The sequence below is a fragment of the Dreissena polymorpha genome, chromosome 4, assembly GCF_020536995.1.
Source record: "Dreissena polymorpha isolate Duluth1 chromosome 4, UMN_Dpol_1.0, whole genome shotgun sequence".
In the NCBI taxonomy this organism is placed as follows: domain Eukaryota; kingdom Metazoa; phylum Mollusca; class Bivalvia; order Myida; family Dreissenidae; genus Dreissena; species Dreissena polymorpha.
Window position 1 is genome coordinate 84,455,818 of NC_068358.1, and position 20,456 is coordinate 84,476,273.

Sequence of the window (20,456 nt, forward strand, 5' to 3'; positions counted from 1 at the left end):
CATTTTAGATAGAAGAACTGTTTCTGCTCAATAGCCTGAGTTTGTTCTGATTTTTGTTTCTGACTTGAATGCAGACCTAGCTGTGGATTGCATTTTGTACCTGTTGGATCAAATTCAAGGTCACTTATCTTGAAAATAAAAAACTATTTTTCGGTCGATAACTTGAGTGTGGATGGAGTTATTGGGCTTACATTTTGTGTTTAGGTAGCTGACATGAAGACCTAGTCTTTGGTTTGCAGAAGTATTTTAAGTAAAATAATTGCTAAAACATTAAACATTTATTAACATTGCCATGTTTCTTTGTCACTTTATAAATAAAATAATAATCTTTTTGATTTAAAGCAGTGTCATCCATAACTGAAGCGCCACTGAACTCAACAATTACTTGTTTTTGCCCCTGAGGTTATTGATTTGAAAGTGCAGTTTCTCTGTGTTAAATTTATTATGCTCCCCATATATATCTTCTGTGGCCACTAATGTTGTATGAGATCCCAACATCGACGGTTGATAGCTTGGAAAGCATGATAAACAAGAGCCTGAGACGATGGTTCTGACTTCCATCATGTATGACAAGTATTGGACTCTACAACAGAACCGGAATGTTGCAGCTCCCTCTTTCATCAATTGTAGAGGAGTACAAAGTTAGTAAGGCAAGGCTCGTGTTGACCCTACAAGACTCTAGTGACATGAGCATTAGAAATGCAGGGATAGAGGTCAGAACTGGAAGAAGATGGTCAGCATCGAATGCAGTTGAGCAGGCAGAGAGTCGACTGAGACATCAAGACATAGTGGGAACAAGTTGTCAAGGTAGACAGGGACTCGGCTTGAACACTAGACAACCGTGGAGTTCAGCCACAACAGTCCAAAGAAGAGAACTTGTTCAGAGCGAAATCCGAAAGGAAGAAGAAGAGATAAGAAAGGTGAAAGCAGTCCAGATGGGGAGCCAGGGAAGCTGGACAAAGTGGCAGACAACAGGGAGGAAACTGTCATGGACAGATATCTGGAAGTACCAGTTTTTTCAACTGCAGTTCCTGATCCGGGCAGTTTATGATGTCTTGCCAACACCGGCGAATCTCCAGAGATGGGGGCTGATAGAAACAGCAGAATGCACCCTATGTGGAGGAAGAGCTACCCTGGACCACATCTTGTCCTCGTGTAAGGAAGCACTTGCCCAGGGGAGATACCGCTGGAGACATGACCAGGTACTCCGAGAGGTAGCGGATACACTTGAGAGACACAAGAAGAAGGCACGAGTACATGCAGGGGCAAAGCACATCAACTTTGTACCAGCAGGGACAGTAATGAAGGGTACAAAGGGAGGACATCCGAGTATCCTAGACGGCACAAATGACTGGGAACTACGGGCAGATCTTATGAAACAGCTGCAGTTTCCAGACATTGTCCACACTACCCTACGCCCAGACATTGTGATGGTCTCCGGAAAGACAAAGAAGATCATCCTGGTAGAGCTGACTGTCCCGTGGGAAGAAAGATGTACGCAGGCACATGAGAGAAAGAAGGCCAAGTACGAAGATCTCGTCCAGGAATGTAGAGAGGCCGGGTGGAGAGCATGGAACTACCCGATTGAAGTGGGATGCAGAGGGTTTCCTGCACCATCGCTGGGAAAGATGTTCCAGGATATGGGAATAGAGGGACAGGCGAGAAAGCTAGCCATTAAGAAGGTATCACAGGCAGCAGAAAGAAGCTCCAGCTGGCTGTGGCTAAGGAGGAACGCCAGTAGCTGGAAGCCATCCACTAATGGGTAGTGTCTGATCAACACTGCCGCCCGCCACTTAGAGCTTGTCCTAGGTTTAAAAGGGCGAAACAAGCAATGACAAGTGGTACCTAGCTGATGACATAAGTGGAAAGCAGTTTATCTGTATTTTACAACATGACTTCTGAGGAATCAGTGACTTCCAGGAAAGACTGGATGACAACCAGGAATAGATTGGTGACAACTGGAGAGACAGTGGACATCCAGGAGAGACTGGAATTGGGCATCAAGGGCCGGCACCCCAAGATGATGACTCCGTAAGGAGTAACCCACAGAACAGCTACAACAAGACATACAAAAAGATACCCCCAGGGTCTTCCGAGAGGGGGGGTGGAAGAGAGATCCAATAGGACGGACACAACGGAATCGACACGGCTAGTACAACGGACATTGACAGGTGAGGCCTATACAGAGACAGCTCAGTGTGTTTGCGGGAAAATCTGTAAGAATGCCAGGGGTCTCAAGATACACCGGTCTAGGAAGGGTTGTCAGCCTGATCCGGAGCAGAGACAGTGCACAGACTTGTCTGGTGAGACACAGGAGGACCACAGCCAGGAAGAACACCACAGTGCTGAGGATCTCCACGAATCTGAGGTGGAACAGGTGGATAAGCCTACAAGACCAGAACATGATCTTGGTAGCCAGGGCAGTCGTACAGATGACAGACTAGAGCGCATCAAATGGCCAGCTATGAACGAGAAACAGTGGAAGGAGTTTGATGAGGATGTAGATGGCATCGTGGAAAAGGTGTTACTTGGAACAGTAGAAAGGAAACTGCGGAGTATGTGTAGACTGATATATGCAGTCGGGAAGGAAAGATTTGGGGTGACACCATCGGAAAGGAAGCAGACTACAGTCGCCAAGAACAGACGGCAGATAGAAATAGAGAAGTTGAGGAAGGACCTTCGCAACTTGGGGAACCAGTACAGACAGGCATCAGAGCTAGAGAAAATTGGTCTACAGGAACTACGAGACCACACCAGACGCAGACTTCAAGACCTGAGGAAAGCGGAAAGGATACGAAAAGCCAGAAGGGAGAAGGCCAGACAAAGATCACGATTTCTTTCCAATCCCTATGGTTTTAGCAAGGAAATCCTTGAAGAGAAGAAAGCGGGACAGCTGAATTGTTCTAAAGAGGAGGTTGAAGAGCATCTGAAGAACACGCACTCTGATCAGGCGAGACATATGCGGATGGAGGGACATGAACGCATAGCCCCAGTACCCATGCCCATTGTTGCATTTACTGAGGGAGAACCAACCTTCAAGGAGGTCCAAGATATAATCAAGAAGGCTAGATCCAAGTCAGCACCAGGCCCAAATGGAATACCTTACAAGGTGTACAAGTCATGCCCAAAACTGCTGAGACGGTTGTGGAAACTATTGAAGGTGGTCTGGCGTAAAGGAGATGTACCTGTGGAGTGGCAGCGAGCAGAAGGCATCTTCGTCCCAAAGGAGGAGGTTTCCAAGGATATTGGACAGTTCCGGACAATATCATTGTTGAATGTGGAGGGCAAGATCTTCATGTCAGTGGTTGCCAGGCGTCTTACAACATTCATGACCAGTAATGGGTACATTGACACATCAGCACAGAAGGGAGGTGTTCCAGGATTCTCTGGCTGCATTGAACACACATGCGCTATTAGCCAGTTAATCAGGGAAGCTAAGATCAACAAGACAGATCTCACAGTTGTATGGCTGGATCTAGCAAATGCGTATGGCACGGTACCCCACCAGGTAATAGAGTTTGCTCTGAAACACCACCATGTACCAGAACATATTCAGAGCATTGTCAGAAGCTACTACAGAAACATCAACATGCGCTTCACAACAAAGAACTTTACAACATCCTGGATACAGCTTCAGAAGGGGATTGTAACCGGCTGCACAGTGTCAGTAGTACTGTTCATCGCCGCTATGAATCTCATCATCAAAGCCGGAGACAGGGAGTCAAGGGGACCGAAGACCCAGACAGATATCAGACTTCCACCACAGAGGGGATTTATGGATGATCTGACTATCACAACAGAGTCCCACATACAAGCTCGATGGATCCTATCAGCCCTTGAAGATGTTGTGTCATGGGCTAGAATGGCCTTCAAACCAAGGAAGTCAAGATTTCTTATCTTGAGAAGAGGTAAAGTCTGGCAGAAGACAACACTCAGGGTACAGGGCGAGGATATCCCATCACTTATTGACAACCCCGTCAAGTGCTTGGGTAAATGGTTTGACACCACACTGGGTGATAGCAGAAATAACACAGAGCGCATCAGGCAGCAACTGAGGAATGGGCTTGCAAAGATCGAGGGAACAGGCCTACCAGGGAAGTTCAAGGCATGGCTTTTCCAGCATGGCCTCCTGCCCCGTCTTCTGTGGCCACTAATGTTGTATGAGATCCCAACATCGACGGTTGATAGCTTGGAAAGCATGATAAACAAGAGCCTGAGACGATGGTTCGGACTTCCATCATGTATGACAAGTATTGGACTCTACAACAGAACCGGAATGTTGCAGCTCCCTCTTTCATCAATTGTAGAGGAGTACAAAGTTAGTAAGGCAAGGCTCGTGTTGACCCTACGAGACTCTAGTGACATGAGCATTAGAAATGCAGGGATAGAGGTCAGAACTGGAAGAAGATGGTCAGCATCGAATGCAGTTGAGCAGGCAGAGAGTCGACTGAGACATCAAGACATAGTGGGAACAAGTTGTCAAGGTAGACAGGGACTCGGCTTGAACACTAGACAACAGTGGAGTTCAGCCACAACAGTCCAAAGAAGAGAACTTGTTCAGAGCGAAATCCGAAAGGAAGAAGAAGAGATAAGAAAGGTGAAAGCAGTCCAGATGGGGAGCCAGGGAAGCTGGACAAAGTGGCAGACAACAGGGAGGAAACTGTCATGGACAGATATCTGGAAGTACCAGTTTTTTCAACTGCAGTTCCTGATCCGGACAGTTTATGATGTCTTGCCAACACCGGTGAATCTCCAGAGATGGGGGCTGATAGAAACAGCAGAATGCACCCTATGTGGAGGAAGAGCTACCCTGGACCACATCTTGTCCTCGTGTAAGGAAGCACTTGCCCAGGGGAGATACCGCTGGAGACATGACCAGGTACTCCGAGAGGTAGCGGATACACTTGAGAGACACAAGAAGAAGGCACGAGTACATGCAGGGGCAAAGCACATCAACTTTGTACCAGCAGGGACAGTAATGAAGGGTACAAAGGGAGGACATCCGAGTATCCTAGACGGCACAAATGACTGGGAACTACGGGCAGATCTTATGAAACAGCTGCAGTTTCCAGACATTGTCCACACTACCCTACGCCCAGACATTGTGATGGTCTCCGGAAAGACAAAGAAGATCATCCTGGTAGAGCTGACTGTCCCGTGGGAAGAAAGATGTACTCAGGCACATGAGAGAAAGAAGGCCAAGTACGAAGATCTCGTCCAGGAATGTAGAGAGGCCGGGTGGAGAGCATGGAACTACCCGATTGAAGTGGGATGCAGAGGGTTTCCTGCACCATCGCTGGGAAAGATGTTCCAGGATATGGGAATAGAGGGACAGGCGAGAAAGCTGGCCATTAAGAAGGTATCACAGGCAGCAGAAAGAAGCTCCAGCTGGCTGTGGCTAAGGAGGAACGCCAGTAGCTGGAAGCCATCCACTAATGGGTAGTGTCTGATCAACACTGCCGCCCGCCACTTAGAGCTTGTCCTAGGTTAAAAAGGGCGAAACAAGCAATGACAAGTGGTACCTAGCTGATGACATTAGTGGAAAGCAGTTTATCTGTATTTTGCAACAATATATATATATATATATATGGGGAGCATAAGGTGCCAGTTTGTCCTTCCGCACTTCCGTTCTTCCGTACGGTCACACTTTTGTTACAGTTTCTCATATCACCTTCAATACTTTACCGATCTCTTTCATATTTTGCATGTAGATACCTTGCATGGACCTCTACCTATTGATGATGTTTCAGGTCACTGGGGTCAAGGTCACCAAGGCTAATAGTAGACTTTTGTTACAGTTTCTCATAGCACCTTCAAAACTTTACCAATCTCTTTCATATTTGGCATGTAGATACTGTGCATGGAACTCTACCTTTTGATGACGTTTGAGGTCACTGGGGTCAAGGTCACCAAGGCTAATAATAGATTTTTCCGTCACACTTTTGTTACAGTTGCTCATAGCATCTTCAATACTTTACCGATCTTTTTTATATTTGGCATGTAGATACCTTGCATGGACCTCTACCTTATGATGACGTTTGAGGTCACTGGGGTCAAGGTCACCAAGGCTAATAATAGACTTTTGATACAGTTTCTCATAGCACCTTCAATACTTTACAGATCTCTTCCATATTTGACATGTAGATACCTTGCATGGACCTCTACCTTTTGATGACGTTTGAGGTCACTGGGGTCAAGGTCACCAAGGCTAATAATAGATTTTTTCGTCACGCTTTTGTTACAGTTTCTCATACCACCTTCAATACTCTTTCATATTTGGCATGTAGATACCTTGCATGGACCTCTACCTTTTGATGACGTTTGAGGTCACTGGGGTCAAGGGCACCAAATCTAATAATAGATTTTTCCGTCAGACTTTTGTTACAGTTTCTCATAGCACCTTCAATACTTTACCGATCTCTTTCATATTTGGCATGTCAGTACCTTGCATGGACCTCTACCTTTTGATGAGGTTTGAGGTCACTGGGGTCAAGGTCACTGAGGTTAATATTAGATGTTCTCAAGGTTTCACTTTTTTCCACACTATTAACCCATATATCGACAAAGCATCATTGGGGAGCATCCATCAGTTTCACTGATATCCTTGTTATATTGGTTCTGGAACATGTTTATGGTTTCCATCAGTGAGGCAAGAGTTTATGCACTTATTTATAATATTCCGAACCAGAAAAAAATTGCCCTGCCAGTCAACTTATAAAAAAAAAATCTCTCATAAGACTTCCAACCTCACTCATACATTTGAGTGGGTAAGTGAAATTTTTATATCATAAGAAGGACTCAAGCCTGGTTGATCCTAGATGTGTCCCATTTCCAGGTCATTTCTACGGCCAGCATGGATCAGCTGTGTCAGCAGTTGCAGAGCTCTCCCAGGAAGGAGGAGAAGAAGTTGAAGCTCTCTCTGCATTTGTCTGCCCTTCAGCAGACAGGAAGTGGCTGTGGCATTGTGGGATTGCATGATGGGCGTGTGTACTTGTTCCGGACATATAACGGGACTCGAGACAGTGTGATGCAGTTGCCGCCTACTAGCGTTGTGCTACTGCTGGAGTACGCCATGATCACTGGGCAGGACTGGTGGGATGTGTTTCTAGCTGTCAGGCAAGGTACGGCTTACTTGGTGCTTAATGCCTAAGCCTCTACCACTTTAAAGCATTTGTAGTCCCTTACAAAAATCACATTTAATTTAAGACCTTTTTAATAGATTTTAAGTGTTAAAGGCTTCATTTCCAACCCTAGGATACTGATAAGGAACAAACAGCATTATATCTGAACATAAGGCGAGTTACTCGCAGTCTGTTTTGGTTTTATGCTGTTTGCATATATCCGATTTCACTTTGATTCTTAGCAATTAAGGGTTAACTGTAGCTTAACATTTACGCCTTCATGATTGTATTGTATATTGATCTTCTACAAGTTTTGATTTTATATTACAGTAAAACTGCGATAACTCGAGGTAGCGCGGGACTAACCTCGATGCTCGAGTCATCGCAGGTTTCGAGTAATCCATGGTATACTGTGAAACCATTTATTTTCGTCGGCACAAAATTTCGCCCTTTTCATAAAAATGACTTTTTCGTCCGCTCTTAAATTCGTCCATTTCTGGTTTTGAAAAAAAAACAACGTCCGATTTGTTTGTAATACATGTAATACGCTTGGTAGTCACTTGCAGGAGGTGGGCCTTGTTTGGCATATGCCAATTAACAAGTCTGTTATTTTAGGTGATAGTAACTGTCCCTTATTATTTTATGTTATTGACACGTTCTTTGGTATGATAGCGGATAAGTGGGACTGAATAATCGTTAACGAGTGTTTTAAACAATTTTTACAATCACGGACAACCAAACACAAATCAATATGTTCTTTATTTATTTGTAATAAAAGCGCAGAATATATTTCAGTCAGGTGTTGATCACACATCGTCATATTTTAATTGCGTTTAATAGTATTGTCTTTAGTCCGGATTCGCCGCGTGTAGGCTGTATAATCTGCAACACCCCTGAAAAACACAATACACACAATGGGCAATAAAGTTGTTAACAATTAGCGCTAATCAACACTATTATACCTAAACGAAGTCGACGCATTCGATACAGCCTTATTGCATTCGCGTTTTACAGGAAATGTCAGTTGTCAGTACACTGTATAATGAACATCCCTTTGTGTCAAAACCGGATTTAAATTGAGTGTGAATAGTCGACTGTTTCATGTTCTTTGTATCAATACCATCTGTGTATCTGTATTATAAGTATACCAGTCAACAAACAAGGTGCGCGCTTCCGCATATGGGTATTCGGACGTTCAAAAAATTGACATACGGTTTAGCGTTTACGCCTTCGAACGCATTAAGCAATATAACTCGTTTTTTTTCCACTATTTATTTATTTGCAAAAAAAATACTAGTGGCTTATAACTTACCTTGCAATCTTTTTTTCTCGCATTTTGCGAGTGTGCGGGTGTTAATTTCGAGCCATGTGTATATGCGTGGATTACGCTGGATTTAAATGCCTCATGCCTACGGTAATTCAGTCTTATTTGTTTCAAATATGGGACATGATTGTTCGTTAGGATCTTGAAAAAGGCGAAAATTAATGTCGGACGAATAATAATGGTTTCACAGTAATTTATTTTCACTGTTTCGGTTGGTGATGCTAAACTTCTGACCGCAAACGTTTTATTTACATGTAAGACGGTGCTTGGAAAAGAAAAGTATTTGTAAAAATCGCAATACTAAACTAAACAATAAGAATGATCGTTCATTCATTTAATTTAATTTAATCAACATACACACAAACACATATATAATGTATAATATTCAAACAATATTCAATGTACATGTAGCTTATTTAAAACAAGACTATTGCCAAGCAATATAGTCCCCTACCGGCTCCACCATTGTCAGAAATTCCACCATTGTCGGATTTTTTTTATATTTGTTGCCATGGCAACCAGAATTTTTTGCGTAGGAACAAAATGGAATGACGTGCATAATGTCCATATTGCCATCTATCCATATTTCAAGTTTCATGAAAAAATATTAAGAACTTTTAAAGTTATCGCAGGATCTAGAAAACCACCATTTTCAGCAGTATTTCTAGTCTAATTGTTGCCATAGCAACCAGATTTTTTGACATAGAAACAAAATGAAATGACGTGCATAATGTCCATATTGCCATCTATCCATGTTTCAAGTTTCATGAAAAAATATTAAGAAGTTTTAAAGTTACCGCAGGATCCAGAAAAGTGTGACGGACTGACAGACAGACAGAGCGCAAACTATAAGTCCCCTCCGGTGAAACTGGTAGGGGACAAAAAGCACACAAGGTACTAGAGCTGTAACGATTCACCTCTCATTCGATTTGATTTCGATACCGAATGGTACGATTCGATTATTTTCGATTTGATTCCAATTGAACTATTTGCTGCTTATTTTGCAAACTATTTCATGTTTGGTTGGTCCAGGGCATGAATTAATATGTTTGGTATTTGTTATTAACTTATTATGTTGTACATTTAAAGTGTTTAATTTAAAAAAAAAAATAAAAACGCAACATTGTTTAATAATTAACAAATTTATTTAACAAAATTTCCTGTTGAGTTATTCTTAAATAACATAAAATGCACATATCACATGTGTTTAACAGGAAAAAAAAAACAGAAAAAAACATGAAAGTATATAAACAACTTCAAGTTGACTTTGTAACAGAATGCACACAGTTTAGTTAACAAACCATATGTATTGAGGAAAAAAATTAGATCAAAACAACTTTCAATTGACCTGTTGTCTCAGATTGTTTTGCTAACGTGTTAAAGGAGCTTGTCGTGGGAGATGAAGATTTCACATTTGAAATATCCACCAAGTGTTTCCTCTTTAAATGTTGCCTCAAATTTGTTGTGCCTCCAGATTTAGGGTAACTTAAGTCAACAAAGCACGTTTTGCAAGTTGCCTTTGCATCAGAACCTTCGTGAAACCCGAAATGTTCCCGTACTTTTGGTTTCAATTTTGACTGTGCGTCTTTCAGCGTGGTTAAAGAAGCCATTTGATGTAATGCTCAGCATGTTATTCATTCAATCATTGGATTCCATACTGGCTATTGACCAATCACAAGACGTATTACAAATTACAAGGTAGTTTAGACGACAGATTTGGAAAGTAAGGTTTAAAATGCGGATTAACGGGATTGCAGTGAATCGAAGCGAAATTGGCCGTATTGGTATTGAAATCGAATCGGCGGCTTTGAACCCGTTTTTCGATGCATCGAACGGAATCGTTACAGCTCTCCAAGGTACGTAGAAAAACAACATGATCACTACACAGTGTGTATTTAATTTACATTCAGTCAGACTGGTGTTGTGCAAAGTCTAAGATTGAAGACTGTCGCAACCCAATTGCTTCCCGAAACTGATGCCGTAAGATGTTTTGCAATAGATACCAGAGCATATGTAGTTCCCTGGTCTATGCGTCTCAAAGGATGACAATTTGCAGTGTTTCTCAAACTGCGACTAACTTCACACCTAATAAAGCGTTTTTTGTCTGTTTGATTGTGCTGTTTTCACAACTCGAATATTTTTAGCGCCGACCAGACAAGAAAATGACTTCCAATAATTGCCAGTTAATTAGGTGTGAAATGCCTTTCAGGGACCAGCACACATGCTCGAGTTTTCAAAAATCCCATGTTTGAGTTATTGTGGGTATTTGTATAAAGAAATTAAAGAAAAATGTTCGGGACTTCTATAAATGCTCGAGTAATCGCCAGTTTTCGAGAAATTGCCAGCTCGAGTTATTGCAATTCTACTGAAGATATCATCAGGAATTGTGTATATTAGTGCGCCGTTTTGTCAAGTGTTTTCAAGTTACATCAAAGAATATGTATCAAATAAAAACACTAAAATTGTTATCTTTTAAATGCTTAAATGATCATATGCAGCGCTAATACTGTATATTTTTTTAGAACAAAATAAGTAACTCATAAATGAAGCTTTTAGTGCAGGTTATTTTTTTAAATATGGCCAGTAAAATAAAAACAAAAACCTCAAGAATACTTTACTTAAGTCTGGACAATGAGTAGTAGCACTGATAGTACATGTTGTATATGAGTACAAAAATTGCAAAGTTGATGTTTAATGTTTTAATTTTAAGGGGAATACTGTCAAAATGCCTACTTTTAATAAAAAATAAATCATAAAAATTGTATTTTATGGAATACAAATTATAAGCATGTGCATAACAACAAACTATGAAGACCTGCAAAGGTTAAGGTACAAGTTTAACCCCCCCACTTAGCTTTGCATATACTGTTTGCTGGTGAACATCCCAGCTTTAGACAATTGTATGTATGTTTATTATGCACATTTGTGTGGTGTTTTGTTTTATAAAGTTTGTTATTTGTATTAAATAAAGATAATAAGACTTCACACCTTTCATTATTTTTAAATAGACATCTTGGAACTGGATGTTTTAATTTGGTTACACATGCATTTTCTTTTATTATTCAAGTATGTGTTATGTATGTGTCAAGGGAATGAATGTGTACTCTTGAAGTTGATAAAATCATCCTGTGCAAAGAAACATTTACAATCTAACTCCAATTGCTTGAGTGGATCTGCAATGTACCCATCTATATCCTGACTGTGTTTCAGGCATGACAATGAATATCTGTCAGATGTTGACAGACAACTTCAACAAGCAGGTGCACGTGATGCAGGACTATGTGTTCATGAGGCTGCTCAGCATGAGAATGGGACTCTTCTGTATATACAGGTAGGTACAGAGTAGGGGTTGTTTCATTTCAAGCAAAATAACAACATATTTTCATTTTTAGCTCATCTATTTTTTGAAAAAAAATTATGAGCTATTGTCATTACCTTGGCGTCGGCGTCGGCGTTGGCGTCCGGTTTATGTTTTGCGTTTAGGTCCACTATTCTCAGAAAGTATCAATGCTATTGCATTCAAACTTGGTACACTTACTATCATGAGGGGACTGGGCAGGCAAAGTTAGATAACTCTGGCATGCATTTTGACAGAATTATGTGCCCTTTTTATACTTGAAAATTTTGGTTAAGTTTTGTGTTTAGGTCAATTTTATTCCTTAAGTATCAAAGCTATTGCTTTCATACTTGCAACACTTACTAACTATCATAAGGGGACTGTGCAGGCAAAGTTATGTAACTCTGACTGGCATTTTGACAGAATTATGTGCCCTTTTTTATACTTAGAAAATTGAAAATTTGGTAAAGTTTTGTGTTTATGTCCACTTTATTCTTCAGTATCAAAGCTATTGCTTTCATACTTGCAACACTTATTAACTATCATAAGGGGACTGTGCAGGCAAAGTTATGTAACTCTGACTGGCATTTGGACGGAATTATGGGCCCTTTATACTTAGAAAATTGAACATTTGGTTAAGTTTTGTGTTTTGGTCCACTTTACCCCTAAAGTATCATAGATATTGCTTTCATACTTGGTACACTCGCAAACTATCAGAAGGGTACAGTAAAAGGAACAGTTGCATAACTCTGGTTGTCATTTATACGGAATTATGGCCCTTTTTTGACTTAGTTACTTTGAATATATGGTTAAATTCTGTGTTTCGATCCACTTTACTTCTAAAGTATCAAGGCTATTGCTTTCAAACTTCAAATACTTTCATGCTATCACGAGGTTACTGTACCTGGCAAGTTGAATTTTACCTTGACCTTTGAATGACCTTGACTCTCAAGGTCAAATTATTAAATTTTGCTAAAATTGACATAACTTCTTTATTTATGATTAGATTTGATTGATACTTTGACAAAACTACTCTTACCTGACATACCACAAAACTCCACCCAAACCATACCCCGTGCCCCCCCCCCCCCCCGAATCCCCCCCCCCCTAATTTTTTTATTTTTTTTTAAGATCATCTCACAAATGACCACCACACCCTCACACTATACCCCCCCACCCCACCCCCCCCCCCTTTTTTTTTTGAAACGGTTAAAAAACACAAATATTTATTTTTATTATTTTCTTTTTGAAATACCGTCCAACGATCGCATCCAAGAATCCCCTCTCCCCCACCCATACCCCCCCCCACCCAAATTTGTTTTTTTTTGCATTTTTTTCGCATTTTTGGAAGATAATGTGATAAATGTCCACACCCCCATACTATACACCCCTCTTCACTCCACCCCTCCCTCCTTTGTGATTGAAATTGAGAGTCTCTTGACCTTTAAAAAAAAAATAGATGAGCGGTCTGCACCCGCAAGGCGGTGCTCTTGTTATTCATTTATACTTACCTTTGACAGAACTCCTGCATTATGCCCATTTTTCAGCCCCGGCCATCAGAAGGCGGTGGACTTCCACACTCAGCTGGTTCTGCATTCTATCGCTAACATGATCAAGGGAATTCTTAAACCTCGCTATGTCACAGCCAATGACAAGGTATGCTTTTTTCCATCGCTAACATTATCAAGGGAATTCTCAAACCTCGCTATGTCACAGCCAATGACAAGGTATGCTTTGTTTTATAGCTAACATGATCAAGGGAATTCCCAAACCTCGCTATATCACAGCCAATGACAAGGTATGCTTTGTTTTATAGCTAACATGATCAAGGGAATTCCCAAACCTCGCTATATCACAGCCAATGACAAGGTATGCTTTGTTTTATAGCTAACATGATCAAGGGAATTCCCAAACCTCGCTATGTCACAGCCAATGACAAGGTATGCTTTGTTTTATAGCTAACATGATCAAGGGAATTCCCAAACATCGCTATGTCACAGCCAATGATAAGGTATGCTTTGTTTTATAGCTAACATGATCAAGGGAATTCCCAAACCTCGCTATGTCACAGCCAATTACAAGGTATGCTTTGTTCCATTGCTAACATGATCAAGGGAATTCCCTAACCTCGCTATGTCACAGCCAATTACAAGGTATGCTTTGTTCCATTGCTAACATGATCAAGGGAATTCCCTAACCTTGCTATGTCACAGCCAATTACAAGGTATGCTTTGTTCCATCGCTAACATGATTAAGGTTATACTCTTACTGTGGTATGTCACAGCCAATGACACGCCAAAGAGTTGTGACCATGATGGCCTTTAATGGCACCTTTTCCCAAGAACAGCGTAAGAAGTTATTTTTAACCCCTGTAAATGTAGCTTTATGCTACTTACACAAAAGCTGTGAGGTGTAGTGCTGAGAGCGGACTTTAGAACATATAGAACAGTGTAGCCCCAGATAAGCCTGCGCAGGCGTATATTCTGGTGAGGAGTAATAATGTCCCTTATACTACCACGAAACCTTGCGTGACTTTAAAGCCAGCAGGGAAGCTCCTTACAGGACTGATCTGGAGCTACTCAGGACAGTATTGTATAATACCCATGTTCACATGACAGGGATCATATGGCCAGGTCTGATTAGGGAAAGTATTTTTGGCCAATGGACACAATTTTAGTTTGTAAAATCAGGGATTTGAGGAAGTCCAGGCTGTGTGGAATAGCACACAGTTCGCAGAATCAAATCCTGCACCCTTCATAACAACACAATTAAGGAAAACCAAGACACACACTTATCGATATTGCATGGCTTAAATTTAATTTGATAGTGACAATAGTGATATGTATAAAGAAATATGGAATTTATCATGTAATCTACATAATTGTAAAACTATATTACATTTAAAATGAGTTGACCCTCGCTCTGGAAAAAACGGGGCTTGGTGGATGTGCGTAAACTGTTGTCCCAGATTAGCCAGTGATGTCCACGCAGGCTAAGCAGGGACGTCACTTTCCGCCTAAACTGGATATCCCTAGCAAGAGACCTCTCTTACACAAAAAATACTATTTAAGTGAAAAGTGTTGTTCCAGGGGTAGTATTCCAGAAACATCTTAAGTCATTTCTTAAATAATTTCAATTAAGTTAAAATTACAATGTTTTGTATTTCTTTACTAAATTAGGAAACACATGTTTTTTTGGTATTTCTAAAATAACATTGGCATAATGATGTTATTTAAATGTATATCTTGATGCCAATCTATTGCAATATGAAATGAAACACTTAAGAAAATATCCGAATTTAAGGTTAAGAACAAAATTTAACTTAAGATGCTGCTGGAATACGCCCCCTGATTAGCCTGCACAGACTGCACAGTCTTATCTGGTACCACACTGAACACACAAGCATTAAGCCCCATTTTTTAAGAGCCCTGCTTATTTATAAAAAATATTTCCCATTTAAGTCCATTCTATCTTGATGGTTGAATGTTGTTGTTGTGATAGGGCCCTGCTGAAAAGATTGCGGCCCTGGTGAACAAGCAGACTGACGGAGACATAGAGCAGGTGCTCACGAAGATGGACACTGACGAATTCCATGTGGACGCCAAGCGCAGGGATCAGGCAGAATGTATGTGCTTGTTGGAGGGAACTGAGTTTAAGTGTTTTTTTGCTTGATGGCACACAAAGCCTTAAAGTTTTATTGTGACAGTTCAGGTCTGTTTTCTTGAATCAGTACTTTTTGTATTATTAAGTGAAGAGCTTGAGGATTATAATGGGCATCAAGCCTTTGACTATTTTTGATGGCAAGGCAGACACTATGACCATTAAGGTACTTTGACCCCAAATGTAGTTTATAAATGAGACTTTGAGAGCGGATATAGTGTCTGATTTACCTTTTTTTCTTTTACAGAATTTTTATTTTAAAGAAAGTCTCTTTTAAAATCACAATCCAGGCTAGGTTTGATAGTGTCATCCCAGATTAGCTTGTGCAGGATTTTTCCTGATTTTCCCAGATATTGGCTCATATGAAAATTTGTCTCTATTAATTTTCAATCAAAGCACTTAAATGTCACATCTTCGTGCAATATATAATCAGCAGTGTCCATTGTCTGGATTATTCCAAAAATCTGGATTGGACCTGTCTAGAGCTGATTTTGAGATCAATATAAATCTGATCAAAAAATAATAACTTGGGGTGGGTTAGGGACAAATTTGTTTGAGTGTGTTATCATTTGATTAACCTGTACAGACAGCACAGGCAAATCTGGAAAATCACTACGCACATGAATTAAGCCCCATTTTCTTAGAGCGATGCTTATATATATATATAATACATATCTAACTGCCATATAACTGCTTGCAGTGCTGCTGTGCAGCATTCAGCCCCTGATCCAGTGGGTGTCAGACCTGTGTCTGCTGCTGCTCAGCTCGGCCCCATTGTTCCAGACCATGACCGTGTTCCCTGGCTCCTCCCTCCTACAGGACTCCACCTCCCTGAACCAGCTGAGGGAGCTCCTTGTGATCTTCAAGGTCAGTTTAAACTATTTGGTATTGTATATCTGCTTATTATGTTGTTTGCAATCTATTTGCTTGAATACGTGTCAGAGTAATATCTTACATAATGAAAAATCATTGTTTGATTATAATTATTTATTGTGTAATCTTAGGTTTCATATTTAAAACACCTTAAGGAAGGATCATTCCCACAAACTCTTGTTTTTTTTCAAGATGTGGAGCCTGCTACACCCAGCCTGCGCACCCGTGTTCACCACAATGTCCTCAAATATTGACATCCTGAAGCTCCTCTACAAGCTGCTGACAAGGGCCTGGCTGCTGAGGAAGGAGGGGAGGAGTGTGGAGTTTGAGGATGGGCTGTTAGACGAGTGCAGTGTGCTGCCCAGTAAGGTCCTCATTCCCAGCTTGAGTCAGAGTTTCCGTATGGACAGCAGCGGTTTTACTGTCTTCACTCAGAATTTGCCGGTCTCATTCAAGTTTGACGAAGAGCCAGCATATTTGTATCAGAAGAAAGTCAGTGACGGGAATCGTAACACTGTGGATGTCGGTTTCTCGAATCGCCAACATCATGACATAGTGCGACAGATACATCTCGGCACGCAGATGTCTGGCAAGATGCGTCAGTGTACACGGTGTGGCAGCAAGTCTCTGCTGCAGACTATTGGCAAGACTCAGATAGTGAAGTCGTGGGAGGCTCGATGGACCAGCAACTGTCTCTGCATGGGCCACTGGAAACTGAGCCAGACATAAACATGGGGACTTACGTAATTGAAAAATGAATATGTGGGTTGCTGGTTTTGCAGCTGCAGTGGTCAACATGAACACATGCCTGAAAGATCTGCATTAAAAAATGTTGAACCTGCTTGCTCATTTTCTCAGTTTTTTTTAGACAGGTTGATAACATGTTCTTACTTAGCAGAAATAGAGAATTGTGGTTGTCTTGTTCAGATGACTATGTTAGAAAATGCAATTGTGTTAAATATTTTTGCCAGCTGTTTTTGGGCATTAAAGGGGCCTTTTCACAGATTTTGGCATATTTTGAAGTTTGTCATTAAATGCTTTATATTGATAAATGTAAACATAGGATCTTTAAAGCTCCAGTAAAAAATCAAGAATAAAATTAAAAAAAGGAAAAAAAAGTAGCCGGTACCAGGGCTCGAACCAGTGACCCCCGGAGTCCTGGAGTTATTCTGAAGTAAAAATGCATTAGCCCTCTCGGCTATTCCGCCGGGTATACACAGATTAAGTATTTTATACCTTATATAAGCAATCTTCGTAGTTTCGTAAATTTAAACGACAACAACAGAACTCTCCAAATTATTCAATCGTTTCGCGTTGCGACGCTTTATACCTTTTAGGTTTTCAAATCGTCAAAAGATACATATAATGGCTATATTGGACTATGGTAAATGTTCAGTAATACTGTTTCCTCACTAATATCATAACTAAAACGAAAATTTGCGAATCTGAAACAACTTTCAATTTTGTCAATTTACCAAACCGTGAAAAGATCCCTTTAATGATTGAAAAGGTTTGTCATTTGAACTTGTTGATGACGATTGTGGTCTCATTACCTGAACATCAGTATGTCTGAATGTTATACCACTGTATCAATAGAATAAAGAGCAGGTTCAATAAGATGATAATCAGTTTTTAGCTCACCTGAGCGATAGCTCGGGGTGAGCTATTGTGATCACTCAGCGTCCGGCGTCCGTCCGTCCGTCTGTAAACAATTTGTAAACATCTTCTTCTACTAAACCATTGAGCCAATTTCAACTAAATTTCATGTGGAGCATCCCTAGGTCATGGGACAAAAGAATTGTTAAAAAAAAATTGATCACATAACCAAGATGGCCGCCATGACCATATATGGTAAAAACCTTAAAAAATCTTCTTGTCAGAAACCGCTCATCAGATTTTCAAAAAATTTCACAGGGATGACCTTTGAAGGCTCCCCTGAAAAAGTTGTTCAAAGAAATTTGATTCGTCAAAAAACATGGCCGCAGGAGCTCGTTGAACTTTGCATGTTTATTCGTTTTTGCCTATTTTGTGAAAACTTTCATTTGAATGGTAATTTAAGAATGCATACGCGGACAACAGGGCACACTCTGAACAATATTACTGAAGCAACTGGTCTGTAATCCTAAATCTATAATTATCAGTCCAATGAAACATCATCCTTTTAGTAAAATACAGTGAATCAGTAAAAATATTATCAGAATATGAGATTTTTTGTATATTTTGTATGTTAAATATTGTGTTAATGTTTAATTTTGTTAATTAATATAAATATAAGCAGGACAAGGGAGGTAATACACTACAGGGGAAACAAATGCAATAAGTTTAAATTTATTGTTACAGATTTGCCTCCCTTGTAATATATTTAAATTTTACCAAATGTAAGGCTAACTGCATTTTTGTAATGCATACTACTACTACTACTACTACTACTACTACTACTACTACTACTGCTACTACTGCTGCTGCTGCTGCTGCTGCTGCAGCTGCTGCTGCTGCTGCTGCTGCTACTACTACTACTTCTACTTCTACTACTACTACTACTACTACTACTACTACTACTACTACTTCTACTGCTACTACTACTACTACTACTACTACTACTACTACTACTACTACTACTACTGCTCTACTACTACTACTACTTCTACTACTACTACTACTACTACTACTACTACTACTACTACTACTACTACTACTACTACTACTTCTTCTTCTTCTACTACTACTACTACTACTACTACTACTACTACTACTACTACTACTACTACTACTACTACTATTTCTTCTGCTACCCTCACCGCCACCACCTACTACTACTACTACTCTATTACTACTACTACTACTACTACTAAAACTACTACTACTACTACTACTACTACTACTACTACTATTTCTTCTTTCACCACCACCACCACCACCACCATTCACAGTGACAAAAAACGTATTCACAAAATGGCTGCTACTACAACTTATAGCCCATATAGGGGGGCATGCATGTTTTACAAACAGCCCTTGTTATTTTGAACTCCACCTTCCCAGAATAGTTTAGTTCCTTTGGGTCTCAGGTGAGCGCCTTAGGGCCCATGGCCCTCTTGTTTATTAAAACAACCACTTTTTTACAATCTTATTGCAGAAACAAAGTGGGTTTTATTGTTGAATCTGCTTGCAATCAGCTGAATATTGCTGTGAAAATGGCAGTTTCATGTATTTGGATGCATGTGTTGGTGCGATCTTGTTTGGACTTATTCAGGCTATTATGAAAAAACTTAACATAAACAATCACCATTCGTGAATGAGTTGCAGTGTGCAAAACTTGTGTCCTTTCTCAAGGTCAAGGTCACACGGGTTATTAATAAAATGGGGGTTATTTAGTACATTTTACAATAATTGGTCAAAACTAATCACCTTATGAAGATGTGTGGCATAAAACCCAAAGCATGCTTATAGATGACAGTCACACTTCCTGATCAAATATGTGTAAGTCTTGTTCCATTAGAATTGTTTATTTTAAGAAATGTGTTGATTTTCAATTATGAGTTACTTAAGTCAGCTTGTATGTGAGGTCAAATATGCCTTTAAGTCAATAAAAGATTTTAAAAGTGGTTTCCTGTGTTTTTATTCCCTCATAAGTAGGATGCATCTGTCCGTACATACATCCATAGATAATATTTTATACATTTTTATGCCCTGAAGGGTGGCATATAGTTTTTTAACTGTCCGTCAATCCGAAAACTTTAACATTGCTCATAATTTGTGCAATATTGAAGATAGCTACTTGATATTTGGCATGCATGTGTATCCCATGGGGCTGCACATTTTGAGTGGTGAAAGGTCAAGGTCAATCCTTCAAGGTAAATCAGTCCATCTGTCTGTCTGTTGGAAAACTTAGATTGCCCATAACTTTTGCAATATTGAAGATAGCAACTTAATATTTGTCATGCACGTGTATCTCCTGGAGCTGCACATTTTGAGTGGTGAAAGGTCAAAGTAATCCTTCAAGGTCAAAGGTATGGCTTCAAAGGGGCGCAGTAGGGGGCATTGTGTTTCTGACAAACACATCTCTTGTTAGCTCCACTGGCCAGAGGCCAGCGATGCTTATGTCATGGTCCTGTGTCCGTCGTGCGTGCGTGGGTCCGTGTGT

General features: G+C 40.3%; 1 protein-coding gene across 1 annotated transcript in view; it reads left to right on the forward strand.

Annotated features, from left to right (window-relative positions):
- LOC127879206 (mediator of RNA polymerase II transcription subunit 16-like) overlaps nt 1-19,917 on the forward strand; it is a 40,728-nt gene extending 20,811 nt beyond the window's left edge. Inside the window, exons 7-12 of the mRNA XM_052425911.1 lie at nt 6,836-7,121; nt 11,656-11,776; nt 13,330-13,438; nt 15,284-15,407; nt 16,143-16,309; nt 16,508-19,917. Coding sequence (XP_052281871.1) covers nt 6,836-7,121; nt 11,656-11,776; nt 13,330-13,438; nt 15,284-15,407; nt 16,143-16,309; nt 16,508-17,044 — 1,344 coding nt within the window. The 3' untranslated portion in view covers nt 17,045-19,917. The remainder of the gene's footprint in view (nt 1-6,835; nt 7,122-11,655; nt 11,777-13,329; nt 13,439-15,283; nt 15,408-16,142; nt 16,310-16,507) is intronic.
- Nucleotides 19,918-20,456: the final 539 nt, after the last annotated feature.